Genomic DNA, 18,057 nt, shown 5'->3' on the forward strand with positions numbered 1-18,057 from the left:
TGGACACTTTAATAATAAATTTATAAAATGTGAGACAAATACTAAAATTAATTAACTCTTTGGTTAAATTTAAATTTAAAAATGTGTCCCTTCTTTTACAAAATCTTAAAAAAAATTTTAAGATTATAAATATGTTATTTTTAAAAATATTTTTATGCTTAATATTATTTTTAAAATAAATAATTAGCACTGTAATTTAAGCAAATTAAATCAGTTGATAGAAGGTTTATGATGCCTTACAAATTATTACTAGAACTTAATTTTTATTTAATATGAAATAATTAGAACCTAATTTCATAAATAAACATAAATATATTTGTCATTTATTTATTATTACATAATTTGAATTATCTTGAAAAACATATTTTATGAAAATTATAAAATATATTTATTATTCAAATTTGAAATAAGTTGATTTTTTATTAAAATCAAATTAACATTTATTACTTACTTTTCATTTAATTTGTTTTTAATTTAAAACTAAAATCAATGGTAATACCTATAAATATAATTATCCTTAATAATAATTATACTTGATCTTAAATCTTGTGAATAAATAGTATTTAGCTGTCCTTTAATACAGAGTAAATTTTATTTTTATAGAAAAAAAGAAATTAATAAATTAAAAAGTAATTGATGAAGCTAAATCAGATTATAAAATATATTTTTTCAGTTTTAATAATAAGATAGATTTAAGCACAAATCATTCAAGAATGTAAAAATCAAAAACGGTATTATGACTTATCTTTATAAAGCTGTGGAGATTGTTAATAATTTTGTAATTCTTGTACAGGTTCCAATAGTTGTTTTAGTTGTTAGGAGTCATATTATTAGGTAAATTATTTAAAAAGACAAAATAAAATTATTATTTTATTATAATTAGGACAATACTTCAAAATAATGTGTAAAATAATGTCAAAACAATTAATTTTAACAAGAATACTTTTAGAGGTGTATTGATTGTGGAATAGATAATTGCTAAAAATGCGAATTTAAAACTAAAAAATGTTAGGAATGTAAAAAAGGATGGTAGTTATCATAAGACCAGCGCTTTTGTTAGAAAGAAGAATGTCTTGAAAATGAGTTTTACAGCTATAATAAAGAATCAGGTTTTTGTACAACTAATTGTCCTGAGTCAACAGATGAAGATTTAAAACTTTGCGTTAGTCTAAAAAAATTTAGTAGAATTAAAATGGCTGCTCCTACAATTAATTAAATTAACATAAACTTGTTATTTTATTATCAAAGATCAAATGGGGATTAACTTGTAAATAATTTTAAAGAGAGAAATTAATAAATTTACATTCAATTCATTTTATTTATATAAAGGTAATAGCTCTTGATAAATAATATGCAGTGTTCTACTCATTTAAAGATTTGATTCCTATTTTTTAGATAAATTTATTATCAGATTATTATCAAGCTTTTCAAAATAATGGCACTATTTTCTTAGTATCTCAAGCTGAGATATAAGAAATTGATTTAGAGGAAGGAAAAATTTAAATTACTAAATAATTTCAAAAATAAGGTTTATGGGGTTTTTCTTAATATAATTTCTACTAATATTTAACTTATAATTTTTAAATTTATAACTTTCAAACATAATCACTTAAAAATTATACTTTTTAGAATGCTGAAAATGTTTCCTTTAACTTCTATTACTTTTAATAAAATGAAAACTAAAATAAATAAGATTAAACTTAAAATAATACTGATTATATAGATGAATAACAAAATTCCTCAAATAATAGTACAATAGATGAATTAGGATGCTCAATTCCTTTAGAAACTGAATAAAAGTTAGAAATAATAAAATCTAATTAAATTATATTTGATAGAGATATTTTAATTGAAAATAAGTAAGTATAAGAATAAAAAGTATTTTAATTTGAATAAAAGTTTATGGCTTACGAGTTGCAAAATTTAAACAAAGTAATTCTTGTTTCTTAATAATAAACATTACTATTTGACTTAAATAAGGGAATTATTTTTCTACGTTTAAATGAAATATTAGAAAACAATCTAATAGAGGTTTTTGAATGGGATGATAAAGTTAGATTTATAATTAGAAAAGTTGGCTACTTTAAAGGTCTTTATTAATCAGTTGTTATTTGTTCTAATCTAGTATATAATAAGACAACTGAAAAATATAATTTTTAATATGTAAATTGATTTTCAATTTATTTTTTTTGATTACTTTAATTTGTATTAATTATTTTTACTTTTTCAAATAAAATACTTGAAAAGGATACTCCATATTTTTCAGAGTCAACATCATAAATTATTGAACATATGATACTTGACAATTATAAAACTCTTATTTTAGTGACTTAAATAGGTAATATTTTAATTTTTTTTTTTTTAATTCAATTATCACTATTTACTATAATAATCACATTTTAAAGGTTAAATAAATTACTTTTATCTGTTTCTTTATTTTAAGAAAAATGATAATTTATAATGGTATTAATTGACGGAAAAAAATACTTTAAAATAATTTTAAATAAAAAATAAATTACTAAATATAAAAGGTTATGAAATCATAAATATTACTAGCGATGAAAAAGTAATGAATAGATTGAATTACTATTTTCCTTTCAAATAATAAAAAACCTTAGAATACAGGCACTTAAAACTTCTATAAAATAATTAAGCCTTAGCCTATTTGATTGATATAGACAAGATACAAATTTAATAACTTAATTTTAATAGCACTTATGTTTAGTAAGATTAAGCTGAGCAAACAATAATATTGAATACAATTGACTTTTTAAATTTTGAAGTAGGTATTTATTAAGTGCTAAAAATTAATAAATAATTAGTGATAGCGTATAATAGCTAAGTTTAGAAAATAAGCTTTAGCAATGAATTATAAAGCATCACATATAGCAACCATGTTGGATAAAATATTTATTAATAAATGAACGGAATTCAGAATTTACTAACTGACGAAGAAAGAAGTCTTCTATTTATAATATTAAAGACTGGTTTCTAGATTATTTCAATTCAAGAATAAAAATTAGTCTTTGAAAAAAATTTATATTAACTAGTAATTGAAGCAAAAATTAGTGATCAATATTTAGTAATAGTCTATTAAAGTTAGCTATGGTATAATTTTATTATTTTCAATATAGATACACATTTAATATAATAATTTGATATTGTAAGTTCTTCTAATAGAATTAGAATAATTTAGTAAAAAAATCCAAATATTTTATATATTGCAGTGTCTTATGATGATTTTGTCAAACTCTTTTGTATTTCTAATCTAACAATAGATATTTTTTAGATAAATGTAGCTACTAACTAATCTGAAGATAAATATAGCAGTAGTCTATAAGCTTTGAATAATATCATTTATATAAATACAAAGAAAAATAATATTATTGTGTTAGAATATAATATAAACACATCTTCTCTAAAATATTAGGATAATTTTTATACTTAAGATGGATATTTCAATATAGATAATAATTATATTTTAAGATTAAACATTTGTGATGATTAAAGGTATCTAGTTGAATATAGTAGATAAAGTCTCTAAAATCTTATGAAAATATTAAGAATCCTTGAAGATTGGAAATATGATGGTTTTATAGAATATATTAGTTTTTCTTAGTATAAACTCGCATATTCTAAATTTTTAGGATAAGGTATCATTTATTTTATAGATTTAAAAACATAAGAAAAGCAATCTCTTTATGGAGATTTAGTAGCCAAAAGTGAAGAAAATTTCATTATGCAAAAAGATAAATTATATAAATTGTATCAATCTGCTGATCTAACTTAAACAGATATTTCTTTACCTCTATCTGTAATAGTATTATAATCATAAATTTATATAATCAACAAATAGAGACACATAATTATCCAAAATAAAGAGAAAGTAAATTACTTTATACATTAATTCTTCATAGTGAATTTTTTTTCTTAAATTGTTATTTTTATTTTGGCTTCATTACAAATTACTTTCTAATTAATTTCAATTCTTTAATTAAAAATTTAAAAAATCTAGTAAGTCTATTTGTATAATATCGAAAATTAATAGCTTGTTTAATACCTAAATCAGTTCTCATATACGAGTTATTTTTTAGTATAGAGCTAGGGTTAAATTATATTTTATGACTAAGAAAATGTTGGAGGAAGATTTTTATTGAGTTTGAGCTTTAAATAATTTGAATTAGATTTTCCTGATTATTTAGATCTTTATGGAATCTAAAATCTCAATGGGATTTATTAGTAAGCATCTGGCTTCGCTTATTACTTTGATTTTTTTACAAATCAATTTATTAATTTATGTAAATTAATTTATTATTTTTTATTATTATCTTATATAAATAATATTCATCAAAACTAGAAAATAAAGAACAAATTAGATGCAAAATTCAAAGAGAATCAATTTTTGTAAGTAATAAATAATTTTTGACTTAAGATTAAAATAAAAAATACATCATGTGCGATATTTACTCTAATTAGATTATAGAATTAGATAATCAAATAAGTATGGATTACATAAAAGAGATAGATGCAGTTGTCTCCTTAAACAATCAAAACTAAATCATTTTATTTAAAAACAGAGACTTATAAACATAATAAATTATATTATAATTCACAGAATAAATGATTTCTATCTCATATTAAGCATTTTTTGAATCATAAAACAGTATAGTTTTTACAATAAAAACTTATTGGAAGAAGTATTTGTATTTATATGACTATTTCACTTAAAAGGGAAATTTTATGACTGTTGATGATGAAAGCTTATTTATTCTTTCCTTTAAAATAATTAAGAGTGATGATTTATTAATGTTGTTTTTATTGCGTTCAGCTACTTATTTCAAAATATATAAAAATGGCGAATATGAAATACTTTAACAGATATAGTATAAGAAAAATTTTAAAGACTAATTTGAAGATGCAAACATTTTCTATAATAGATAAAGTAATTAAATAATTTTATTCTCTATCACAAGATGGTATTAAGCATAGATATAAATATTTGATTTCAACTTGAATTTAACATAATGCTAGCTTAATCCTGAAGTCAGCTTAGAATATGTACATTCAGAAGAAGAAGGAGTAATTTTTAATTTAAAATAATATCCATGCTCAAAAAGAAGCATCGAATTTTTTATTCAATTAAATTGAAATAATTTTTATTTTTAAAATAATTAAAATTATTTACTTTTTTACTTTCATATTAATTTCATCAATTGATTGATTGATGATTTTTTTAAAAAATATAATTTTAACAAAATGTTTTAAATTTAATTAAAATTTAGGTATTTTATAGTGTTAATTAACAAAATATTTATAGTATCAACTACTAAACTTGCAGTATTTAAAAAGCTCCTCTTTAGGGAATAATATTTTAGGAAAGTTCTTCGTACCCATGCCCTATCTTTATTATTTTTGATTAATTTCTTAATCTAGTTACTGTTTTATCGTAAGATAGGTTAAACATTTTTTGTAAATCTACCCTTTAATTCTTAGGAAGTTTAGATTATAAAAGTTATAGCCTTACTACAAAAGCTTATTATACTTAATCTACTAATACTATATCTATTTTTTCTGATAATTAAATAATATTGCTTGAATTGTGGACACCTTTTTTAAATAAGTTATATGAAAATTCTATAAGTTATCTACAAAATAACTTACTCTACTTTGCAGATTAAAATATTGTTCTTTATTATAACTATTTTACAGGTGTTTTAAATACTCTTTTGGCTAATAACAAATATTAAATTAAATAATAGCTTAAGCTAAAAGACTCTTAAGTTTGCACAAGATTCTTTATTTAAATTTATAAAATAAATTCTTAGACTATATTGGCCATTACTTCTCTATCATAATTCATTGTTTATGATTTTTTAAGAAACTAAATTATAAAGCAAGCATCAAGTTCTATAAACTGTAGATTTTTATCTAACTTTTAGCAAACCATTTTTTGTTTAGAGACTTAAAACATTTTAAAAATATTTAATATGATATCATTTGAATTCTCTACTGTTAATACTAATTTGAGCTAACAATTGTAAATAAATAAATTTTAGGCCTTAAGCGATTAAGTATTATCGCTTATTGATATAGATGGTAACTTGATAATTTATAATGTATAAAAATAACAATCTATTAAAATTTAACAGTCTATGAAGAGCTAATATAAGGTATTAATTAATTAAATTTTATTCATTTTTTAAAAATAAAAAAATTAAGCTATTGCAATTATTTAAAACTTGATTAGTAATTTTTAAAATTTAAATGTTAAATAAGCTAAAAAAAAAATATTAAAAAGTAAAAAATTAATGCGTGTTCTTGGGCTTATTTAACAATAATTTTACAGTTATTATATTTTTCTAAAAGAAAAATTAATTCTGAACCAACATTTATAAATATATTAATTAAAAAATTATTAATAATTATTTTTAACATTTATCATTTTTATTTTTTAATTATGATTATTTTTCTTATTATTTAATAGATCGAATAGGTTGAAGACTATATAATTGTTTTGAATGGGTAGTAATGCTTAACAGTCTTTTAATTTACTATAAATAATGATGGTACTTTATCTGCAAAACAAATTATGTAGTTTAATGATAGTAATAAATAAATTTTTGATTTTTTAGTTATTGTGTTTAAAAATTCTTACACATTGATTTTTTCATCTACTTTTTCTGTTGAGGTACACAATATACGTACAAATTAATTGATAACCCATTTACCAACTCCTTGCTCTAAACAAACTTAGCTTAAATAAGATTTAAACTATTTATATGTATTTTGCAGCTTTCAAATTAATGTGTTTATCAAAAAAACACTTTAATTTAGTAACTTTTTTAAAATAAATCAATTTATTTATTCTGGCTTAAAAGATGTTTAGAATTTGTACCAAGATATTTTTGCTCTCCTTTTATATAAAAACATTATTCTAGTTTAAATAAATGAAAATTAATCTTAGTTACTAGATTTTTTTTCAAACTTAGATAGTCCTATGATCTATAATATCGATTTCATTTATTTAGACTAATAAAAATATAAAACACAGTCAATAAAAATATAGTGTTATAGCCATACAAACATATTTGATATCTATTACAAGATATAAGATAATAATATAAAAACCAATAATGTACTTTTAACATATTCCTAACAAGAAAATAACTTCAATAACTAAGAAAATGTAATTTTGAATTATTTAAATTTATTATTTTTTATAAAAAAATTTTAATTATTTTGTTAATTGATTTAAACTAATAAGTTAAATAACTTTACTCAAATTAAAAAATAGGTATTAGATACTTAATATAAAGTTTATTTATAGGGTTTTAATTTAACTAAATATATAATTAAAATGAACTTATAGAACACAGACCTTGTGCCATTAAATTTATACTATGAAATTTTCACTTCTAAATCTATTCTAGAATATTAATTCAAATTAGCTGAGAACAATGATTAAAAAAAAGGTTTTGCTAACTTAAATTCTAATTACTTTATCCTTTCTTAATTTTAAAACCTAAATTTTCAAACTATTTCACTTAAAATTAGTTCAACTTAAGAAGATTTAACTCTTAATCCATTTAAAAATATATAAAAAATCATATTTAATGATATAGATTTTACATTTTACAATTAAACATCTTCCCTTGATATTAGCTATTTAAAAACAGTATTATTAGATGATATATAGATAAAAGATGGGATACTATAAAGGTAATCTTGCGCAATAAGATTTAGTAATGTGTAAAATATTCTGATAAAAAATTTGACAATTTAAAGTATGAAAATTTATAATTCAAGTCTTTTCTTATTTGAAGATATAAATAATTTAGAAATCTTAAACTTAAATATAATTAACTCATCAATCGATTTTTCTCTTTTTATTTTTATAAACTGCTAATTTATTAATATCTAAAACCTGAATGTTCGTTCAACAAATATTATTTCAGGGAGTCTTTTATCATTCTTGAAATGCTAATATATCTAATTTACAGACTTAATATTTAGTAGTTTGTTTAAATAAAATATTCATGATAAAATAAGATTTGTTAAAACAGAAAAACACTTACAAAGTTAAAATCTCACTACTCAAATATTAAATTTCTAAGGTTGTTAAAATGTTAGTTTAAATAATATTAGTTTTGAAAAAATTCAAGACCTAACTTTGACTTAAGTAAGTCATTATTCTTATTAAGATGAACTATAATATTATAGCAGTCTGTTTTAAATAAAAAATTTAACTGCAAGCTAAATTAAAATATAAAATGATGGAATTACTGTTAATTAAATATTTAGTATAAATTCCATACAAGCATTATTATCAAATATAACTTTGAAAGATATTAGTAGTAATACAAATCTTATAAATTTTAATGCTCAAAAGCAAGGAATAATTGTAAATTCATAATTTTAAAATATTAATTTATTTGGCGGAAGCATAATTAATGTGATAGATGGTTAAATTACTTTAATTTTGAGCAACTTTACTTTTGTGAATTCATCTAATTCTCCTTGTGCTATTAATGTTTAGTAAGCAAACTAAGTGTTAATTATAGAAACAAGCTTCAAAAATTTAAGAAACTAAAAGTTTATTAATGAAGATTAAATAGATCCATAATTAAGTTACTAAGGTGGAGCTATTAAAATTAAAGATTACTAAAACTTTACAATGTAATTTTGCTTATTTTTCAACTGCTCTGCTCTCTATTCTGGAGGAGCAGTTCATGTTTCTCAAGCTTAGTAGCCATCATTCCTTAATATTTTAGACACTCATTTTTTAGAAAATACATCTCAAAAAGGTCAAGGTGGAGCAGTTTATTTATCTTTTGTAAAAGGGATAAATATAAAAAAATCTAATTTTGAGAGTAATTCAGCTATTGAATAAGAAGGAGGAGCAATATATTTTGAGCATTGTGACTTAAAACAATTTTCAAACTCTATTTTTAAATCAAATTAAGCATATATAGGAGGATCTATATACTATACATAAACTAATTCGCCATTTTTGAAGTATTAAAACTTTATGAAAAACAATATTCTCTTTCAAAATAACACAGGTAACTAACTATTCAATATTAATTTTAAAGTGTTAGAAAATTTTTTTCAAAAATTAATTTTTATTTTGAAAATTTGAAAATAATTTAATATTTTTAAAAATAAAAGCTCAGTTTTACGGAAAAAACATAGGATCAATTCCTTTCTGGATAGGAATTTCGTAACATCCAGACAATAAATTTCTTAAAATAGTTGATTAATTTCATATAAATAGCATATCTAGTGGGAATTACTTACGTTCTTCTATATACTTAAATTTTATTGATGAAGAGAATAATCCCTTAAATTTCACAGGTATGCAAGATATGGATACCAATAATGAAAAAAGCTCATTTTAACTCCAGCTTTATGCATAAAATAACAGCCAAATAATTATATAGTAAGGTTTTTATGCAATATTAAATTAAACATTAGGGATGTTTGAGTTAAATTTCTAATCAGTATACAAAATCTCTCAGAATTAAAGCATATTTTTAATTTCAAATGCCTTAGATAATTAAGGAACATATCTTAAAGTCAAATTAAATTTGTAATTTAGAGACTGTGAAATAGGTGAAATTGTACAAGAGAGCAATCAATTCATTTAGTAATTTATTTATTGATTGAAAGAATTATTTATTTAAATATTTATTATTTGTAACATAGATGTATTGAGTGTCCCTAAGGCAAATATTCTTTAAAATAACCAGATATGTAAAAGAAATAACAGCTTTAATGTAATTTATGCCCTTAACAAGCTTATTTTTGTTAAGGAAAAGAAATAAAAATAAAAGACGGATTTTGGAGAGAAAGCAATTTAACTGATAATATTCTTGCATGCAAATTATAAAGTTGCTCATTTGACAATTCGTAAAACAAAAATGGCTGCTTATAGGGATATGTAGGTCCTATTTGTAATAGTTGTGATACCAAAGGAGAAATATGGGGTGAATAATATGGATTTAAAAATAATCAATGCTTCCCTTGCAGCTCAAGTAAGTTATAGATAATTTATTTTGTCATTTACTTACTATGCTATTTTGTGTATATATCATATACTTAGTATAAAATTAGAAAAACTAAGATTCTGATTTACCAGCTTTAAGTTTTTAAAAAAATTGATCTTCTTGTAACAAGTAAGTTAAGCTCTTCTTCTAGTAGTGATCTTTCTATTTTGTTTAAGCTTTTTATAAATTACATATAAATTCTTTCTTGTACGACAGAATTAAATTTTAATATACCGCAGTTTTTTAACATAACTATCAATATTTTTGGTGATCCAATTAAGACTTCTATAAAATCATTAGATTGTCTTACTAAAACTAGTGATAGGTATCCTATATGGGTTCATAGGATTCTAGTATAGCTATTCAACATGGTGATTTTATAGGTGTTGATAAACTTGAGCCTATATTTAATTTAAAGGAATAAATATAACAAAAAAGAGAAAGCAATAAAAGATTTGCCATAAATAATAAAGATGACATCAATACTTACCTACCTCTTCTTTCAACCTTCGTTTGTAAATTTTTTTTATTTTTCATTTTTCAAAACCTAATTTCAATTTTTTAATTTATTTTGAAACATAATAAATAATTCTTTAAAAAATTATCTTAACAAAATAAGACCAAAATATTGATTGAAGGTTTATTCTGCATAAAGATCAATGATTAATATTATTTAATATCTGATTACACTTAAAGCTGCCATTAATATTACTATTTTCTTTATGAGCTAGCATTTGTAGGTCCTTTGATGCTAATTTGGTGCTTTTTGATACCTTTGAGATTATTTTTTAAGTTGAGACAATTTTAATTGAACTAAAAATCAAACATTGAAGAAAGCTAAAATATAAAAAATATTCTTGCATATGGAGTAATGTATCATGGATATAAAAATAAATATTTATATTGGGAAATAGTTAAAATATTCTTAAAATTTATTTTAATGGTGGTCATATATATAAACTAATCTAATTAAATTAAGGCAGCTATAATCATAATCGTACTTATTGCTTACACATATTTACTTCAACTTGTTAAACCTCATAAGAATATAAAACTATAAAACACTGAAAAAATTTTTATGTTTAACTTAATGAGCATATTTGCTTTACTTCAAATAATAATAAACGATGATACTAATAATTAAACATTTGCTCTTGTGAGTAAAATATATATAATCCTTTTGAATCTTATAGTCATTAGAACTTTAATTTTAAATATTCTTGATTGGCATCAAATTTAAATAAATGAGATAGATTCCTTTTTAAACAAGTTCAAGAGATTAATATTTAAAATATAATAGAAATTTCCCAATTAGTTGAAATTCTTAAAGTTTAAATAAGTTAAAATTATTAGAATTCACAAGTTATGGAAAAAAGTTATTTTAGTATTCAGGAATAAACATTTCATAAATGGCTAATAATTTACCAATTCAAATATTTTTCATAACTAATAAAATAATATAAGCATAGATAATAAAATAAACCATAATAATATATTTAAGCCTGACTAAAGAACAAAAGATCGTTAATCTAAATAGTAAGTAGAGCAAGTAAATCTATTTATTAATATGCAATTATTTTATTTATTTAAATTAAAAATTTTAAACAAATTAGGAAATTTAATTGCAAAATGTCACTCAAAACTAAATAAAATTAAAAGATCATGAAAAGATCATGACTACTTCTGTAATTTAATTTTTAGTAAATCTTTTAATAATTTTAAAATAAAAAATTAGTAATTAACTCTTTGCACTGAAAATATGCATGCTAACTAAAATTTATTCAAAGCTACTACGCCTCAAAATTTAACTTTTAGAGTAATTTAATTATTTCTTATTTTTTTTTCATAAAATTAAAATAATAAAAATAGACAAAAGAAGAACTGGTATAAAGTTAAACAATCAGCTCAGAAGTAACAATATTAATTTAAATTTATTAATGGTAAACATTTTTTCATAAAAAAAGGCAAGTAGGCTAAATCTTCCATAATCTTTCTTTGAAACTTTATCTAAAAATATGAACAACAACCAGATAGAGAAAATTTCAAAAAAAAAAAGAGTATCTTTAAGATTATTTAGCTAAAGTTGATAAACTTCATTTTTATTCAGTTTTATTTGAATAAATTTTAATGTTATGTTAAAATATCCAAAATTCTTAAACAACTAAAAATAATTGTCCATCACTTTAAAAAATAATTGAAATTTATCAATTTTAATATCTCATAAAATTTAAAGAATTTAATTTTATTTGTTCTTTCACTTACAAATATCATCCAACCAACAACACGGATTAAATAAATAATATAGGGATATATTAGTGAACAAGTAAGTTAATATTTTAAATTATAAAACACTAAAGTTTCATCATATTATATAATAATTTTTTAAAGCAGTACTTACTTTATGAAAAAATAATAGATTATATTATAAATATTGAGTATGATTTGTTTTATTACATATTATTTGATTAATTTTTATTTAAATATCATAGATTTTTGTATGCATCATTTACTTGAGTATGTATACCCTAAATACTCATTAATTCCTACTATTTCCTCCCCAAACTCTAATATACAATAATAGCGATAATTATAATTAATTTATTTATAACTTTTTAGGGTGTTTGATAAGATTTAATGTGGATTTTAGATACTTCTTTTTTTTACCATCATTATGAAAAGTTTGAGTAATTTCAAAAAATAATTGAGACAGTAAAAAAATAATTAAACATTCAGTAAATATAAGATAGATTGATGATTAGATATTAACAATTTCATTTATTTTATTTTATTTATTATAAAAAATTAATAAACTAAATAGACAAATATTATAAATTTAAAAGCTCATCAATGAATTCTTTTTATCAAAAAGAATATGTTTGTATTTTATTTTTAATGAATATAAAAAATGTAAGAAAGCTGTAATTTTAGTATTATTAATAATTCCTTTAAGCAAATACAATTGATTGAGTTTTATTATTATTTAACACATTTTCAAAGGAAATATAAATTATTTAAACTAAATCGTTAATTATAATTAATTAAACATTTAGATAAAGGATTTAATTTATTAAAAGAAAAGTCAAACTAGTCTGATAAGCTTTTATAACAAGAAACTTGTTTCAGAAAATGAACAATTTATATGAGAATTGGGTTAAATCAATAGAGAGATAGAGATTATTTTTTTTAAGCATTTTGTCTGCATGCTTTAGCGCTTTGATAATGATTTTTATAATCTAGGAATAATAAATTTAATCTATTCTAATAGTTTTAACACTTTAAGGATTTTCTTTCCTGATAGGAGTGTTTTCAAAATATCTTACTGCGATGAAACTTGTAGTGTTCCTAATTTTAGTATCAGTAAGTATTTAGCTAATTTTTTTTTAATGGGATTCATTTTATTAAAGAAAATTAGTAAATAATTTTTAGGATAGTAGTAAATAAACTGATTTTGGTATAATTTATTATTTTTTTGGTGCTTTTCACATTTAGATTGTAAAATCGGTTAGCAACATTTACTTAAAAATAATACTATTTGTTATCCTCTTTTAAACTTCAATTGCACTTATCAATAGATGGCAATTTGGCACAGATTGCTTTTTATTTGGGCAAATCACATTTATTATTTTGATGATTATATTTTTCTTAGAGCATTTGCAAAAAAATAAAATTGTAAACTATTTTTAAAAATTGGCTAAAGAATTTAGCGAAGTCTATAAAAAATCCTGTGATAGTATAATAATAAGCTCCCAAAAATCAAATGAATATGATATTTAGCTAATAGAAAATCCTAATAGCAGCTATTATAAAAGTTATTTGTAAAACGAAGAAACTTCTACTAGAAATTATAAGAAAACAAAAATGTAGATACTGAAATAAGTCTAAATTCAACAGTTGGAAATGAATCAAAAAAATAAATAAAAAGTTAATATTCTAAGCGATATATTACAAAAAATTTCTGATAAAAATTGTACCTTAGACTATCTTGTTAGGATTCTTTATCAACATAAAGGTAATTAAAATCTTTTTTTGTTTCTTATATCAGTTAAATTTAATAATTATCTAAATTTTTAATAGTAATTTTTTTAATTTGATTGTTTATCAAGGTGGATTTAAATAATAATTTTTAAATAAATAATTAAATAAAAGAAATATGGAGTCAATAGCAAGTGAATAAAAGTTCTAAAATAAATCAATAAAATAGTAATTTAAAATATCAGTAATAACCTAGAAATTCTTTAACTTTGAAATTTAAATAAAAATAAATATGCTCATTCTAAATTAAAATCCTCAACTAAGAAAATTAAAATGAAAATTAGGATTTAAAATTTTAACCCTTTTCTTATGAAGGTAAGATTTTTAATGTGAAAAATCCTTTCACAGGTAATAGACATTTGGTCATATTTATTTTCAGACAGTAAAAATTCAAAATTTCAGAAAGTCCATAGTAGGTAGGAATAGCAAAAACGAGTGAATTTTATAATTCAATCAGTGTAAGCACAACTGCTATTAAGCAAATACTTAAGATTCCTTCGATTTAATCTGTAAATGAGATTTTAGCTAAAATTCAACTTATGAAAAACAATAAAATTAATGAAACTGCTAGTTATTTACCTCTGACACTGACACTTGATTCAGATTAAGAGATTTCTTCTTGTACTAACTAAAATTTGCAATAAAGACCGATTCCAAAAAAAAAGATATCAAATTAAATGAGTTAAATAAAAATTAACAATAACCTAACAATTTTACAACAAAATATTTTATACTTATAAAGTATTTTGCAATACGAGCATTAATTTATTTAATCTGAGTTATTAAAAGAATAAATTTAAATAAAAATATAAAAATTCTAACTTCAAGAATTCTTAGATGAAATAAAGGGCATTATATCTACTTAGTTTTTTTCATATTTGCAAAGTTTTACAATAAAAAGTTATGATAAAGAAATTTTTTAATAGCCATCTCTCAAAGTAAAACCTTTATCTATTGAATAATCTAAAAAATCAGCCACTTAAAACAGTGATCTAAAGCTTTATTTATACACTGATCTTTCTATTTTAAAATACATTTTAATAATAATTTGTGAGAAAATAATAAAGGCGAATAATTTTTAAAAAAATTAGTAATTGAACCTTGTTGTTAAAGACGAAGACTCTAATAATATTTCTTTTATAATTCAGTTTTCTCAAATTAAAAGAAAAGTATTTATAGACAATCATCTTCAATAATCATTATCTTTACTTGGATCAAAAATAGGATTTGAATAGTAATAGAAGCTTTAGGATTTAGATTCTATTTGCTTGCAAACAAATCACTTTTCATTTTCACCAAGAATGAAAAACAATTAAACTGAAATTAATGATGAATTTAAGTAAGAATTAGAAAATTAAGACGAATTAAATGAATAAATTAATTTAATCAAATTTACTATTTCTAAGGATTTATCCCAATAAAAAAAAAATTTAGATGCATTTATCCTTAATAATTTGAGGGAAAATAAACAAGAAAAAACATTTTAGAAATGTGATAATAATAATATGCTCAGCCAATCATAGGAAATAGAAGGAGAAATAAGACCAAGATAGCAAAGTAAGTATAGAGAACAAAAGTTAGAATATCTGGTGGAAAGTCTCAAATTTGATTAATTTGAAACACACTTTAGTGGAGCAAGTGAGCCTTTTGAAGTTCAAAATACTGAATAGTAGATAAGAGTAAAAAACCCAAGTATTTTTTATAAAATCTAAAAAAATAATAACAATAGCTTAGACTATAAAATTACAAACATATAAACTTAAAATAGATTAAATAGCTAAGAAAAATCGTTTAAAGATGTCAATCAAACTAAGACCGTTTTTATTGTTTTAGAGTCTCTATAATCTAAGGATGAAATAGAAGCAAATGTATAATAAAAATTTAATTACTTTACAAATATCTACGAGTTTAAAACTCTCATATAATGCATTTAAAAATTAGAGTCTGAGAAAATATATCCTGATATATTTATTGTAGATTCTAAAATATTCATTAATAGTGAATATTCACTATTTGAAAAATTATTTAAGTTCATTCAAACAAATTGTAAAAACACATTAAAATTTTACATATTTAATAACGAACTAGAAGAGTAAGATGATTTACAATAAATATTTTATAAGCCTCAGTTTACAATTATCAAATATACATAAATTAATAGCTTTTTAAAGGAATATTAGAAATGATTAAGTTTTAGTAAATAAATATTTTTTTAGTTTATGTTATGAAAAATCCTATTTTAAATTAAATGTTTATTTAGCTATTTTTTAAATTATTTAAATATTTATTGGTAAATTATTATTTGTAATTTAAAAAATTTTATTTCTCTGATTATATATAAAAAATACAAATTTTAGTCTACATAGATAATCATTTTAATTCAAATTTTCATAAATAAAATATGTAAAGAAGACATTTAAATATATTTATTTATATCTCTTCATCTAATTTTTAAAAAAAGCAAATTTTAGAAGAATATTTTTTAAATTTATATAAATTTACGATTACACAAGTAAATAAACACACAAATACTTGATTTTTTTAATGATTTTATTATTGAAAAAAAATTATTCTATCAATTATTTTTGTTTGTATCTTACAGTATTCTCATTTATTTTCTGAATAGTTTAAGATTAGAGTACTAAAATAATAATATTAATTGAAAATTTTGAGATCAGAGATTATATTAATAAGTCTTTACTTTTTATAATTTATACTTTTTAGAATATTTAACTCAATTTTTTTAAATTTAATGAAATTATTTAAAAGTAGATCAATATTTAATTATATTTAATAATAATTAATAATAAACAACTTTTCTCTAAGAAAAAAAAATGAATAAAGAATAACTTGTAAATTAACTCTCTTAAAATAAATAATAATCATAAGTTTTAGCGCCTAAAAACCAATAGATCTAGGACTTATAAAATTAAAAAATGTAGTAATAACAATAATAATTATAGTAGTAATACTAACAGAATTCATAAAAAAAAGATTTAAAGCTTATATTACCTAATTATTAATAAGGGGAATAAAAAGAAGAATTAAAAAAAATGACTAGATCAATCTCTAATTTAACAAATATTTAATAATTTAATGAGAACTATAGTACATGCGCATCAACAAACATGAGTTTTACAGCATTAACTGAGCGAGAGCAGAGATATTCATTAAGTAATGATTAAGATATTTTTAAAATAACACTTTAATAATAAAGGCTGTATTAAGAGGATATTAGAAGGGAAATTATGTGCAGAATATGCTACAAGATATATGATAAATTATATACTACAAATTGCTGCTATTCGTCTTTATGCTAAGACTGCAATAAAAAATATTAATAATGTCCTAATTGTAAAAAAAGTTACGCTATTTTTAATAATATGACTGCTTAAAGACTAGTTGAATTACTTAAATAATGTGTATGTAGGCATAACGATTGTAAATTTGTAACTAATAACCTTATAAAATTGCTGGATCATGAAGGTTAGTGTGAACATAAAATGCTCTAATGCAAAGAATGCAAATAGATGTTTAAAGATAGAGATTTTTTAGAGCATTTTTTCAAGGAACATTAAAAAACTATAAAAGAAACATATAGCCATTATTAGGAAACTATTTGATTAAATAAAATCAAAATATCTAAATAATATTCTAATATCTCATTTCTAATCTTTAAATTTAACACATAAATTAGATTTCAATATGAGATTATCTAACTAATATTTTGCTATGAGGTAAAATTTACCTAATCAATCCTTTCTTCTTTCTTCCATCATTAAGATCAAGAATTACAACAATAAAAGCAAATAAATAAATAAAACACAATAGTTTATGAAAAAAAGAATTTATTTATCTGTTTAATATATTTTTTTCTGTATAAATAAATCTATGAAATCAATAAGATTAATTTTTTACAAGTTCTTTTTTTTTTTTGAATTAACTTCAAAGCAAAAGGTAGAAAACGTTTCATGAATTA

At 20.6% G+C, this 18,057-nt stretch overlaps 5 protein-coding genes across 5 annotated transcripts; 4 read left to right on the top strand and 1 right to left on the bottom strand. All coding sequences in view use genetic code 6, as the record gives it.

The window, feature by feature from the left end:
• Positions 1 to 624: 624 nt before the first annotated feature.
• TTHERM_001049158 (AT hook motif protein) lies at positions 625 to 2,172 on the top strand (the record flags this gene model as incomplete). Its single annotated transcript, XM_012800451.1, has 3 exons — positions 625 to 834; positions 884 to 1,267; positions 1,330 to 2,172. Exons 1-3 carry the CDS (start codon positions 637 to 639, stop codon positions 2,170 to 2,172), a joined length of 1,425 nt encoding a protein of 474 aa, XP_012655905.1. The 5' UTR covers positions 625 to 636.
• A 2,884-nt stretch (positions 2,173 to 5,056) lies between these two features.
• On the top strand, positions 5,057 to 5,991 carry TTHERM_001049159 (transmembrane protein, putative; the record flags this gene model as incomplete). Its single annotated transcript, XM_012800452.1, has 2 exons — positions 5,057 to 5,079; positions 5,283 to 5,991. The coding sequence occupies 2 exons, from the start codon at positions 5,057 to 5,059 to the stop codon at positions 5,989 to 5,991; spliced, it is 732 nt and encodes a 243-aa protein (XP_012655906.1).
• A 546-nt stretch (positions 5,992 to 6,537) lies between these two features.
• Positions 6,538 to 12,651, top strand: TTHERM_01049160 (transmembrane protein, putative). The gene is made up of 9 exons (XM_001025511.2): positions 6,538 to 7,186; positions 7,295 to 9,062; positions 9,169 to 9,646; positions 9,706 to 10,561; positions 10,666 to 11,595; positions 11,660 to 11,731; positions 11,782 to 11,862; positions 11,916 to 11,957; positions 12,011 to 12,651. The coding sequence occupies exons 1-9, from the start codon at positions 6,590 to 6,592 to the stop codon at positions 12,131 to 12,133; spliced, it is 4,947 nt and encodes a 1,648-aa protein (XP_001025511.2). The 5' UTR covers positions 6,538 to 6,589; the 3' UTR covers positions 12,134 to 12,651.
• Positions 12,652 to 13,904: 1,253 nt separating this feature from the next.
• On the top strand, positions 13,905 to 16,264 carry TTHERM_001048148 (hypothetical protein; the record flags this gene model as incomplete). The annotated part of the gene is made up of 2 exons (XM_012800453.1): positions 13,905 to 14,055; positions 14,193 to 16,264. 2 exons carry the CDS (start codon positions 13,905 to 13,907, stop codon positions 16,262 to 16,264), a joined length of 2,223 nt encoding a protein of 740 aa, XP_012655907.1.
• A 981-nt stretch (positions 16,265 to 17,245) lies between these two features.
• On the bottom strand, positions 17,246 to 17,683 carry TTHERM_001048149 (transmembrane protein, putative; the record flags this gene model as incomplete). The annotated part of the gene is made up of 1 exon (XM_012800454.1): positions 17,246 to 17,683. The coding sequence occupies one exon, from the start codon at positions 17,681 to 17,683 to the stop codon at positions 17,246 to 17,248; it is 438 nt and encodes a 145-aa protein (XP_012655908.1).
• Between the last annotated feature and the right edge of the window lie 374 nt (positions 17,684 to 18,057).

This window comes from Tetrahymena thermophila, assembly GCF_000189635.1.
Source record: "Tetrahymena thermophila SB210 genomic scaffold scf_8254199, whole genome shotgun sequence".
NCBI lineage: Eukaryota > Ciliophora > Oligohymenophorea > Hymenostomatida > Tetrahymenidae > Tetrahymena > Tetrahymena thermophila.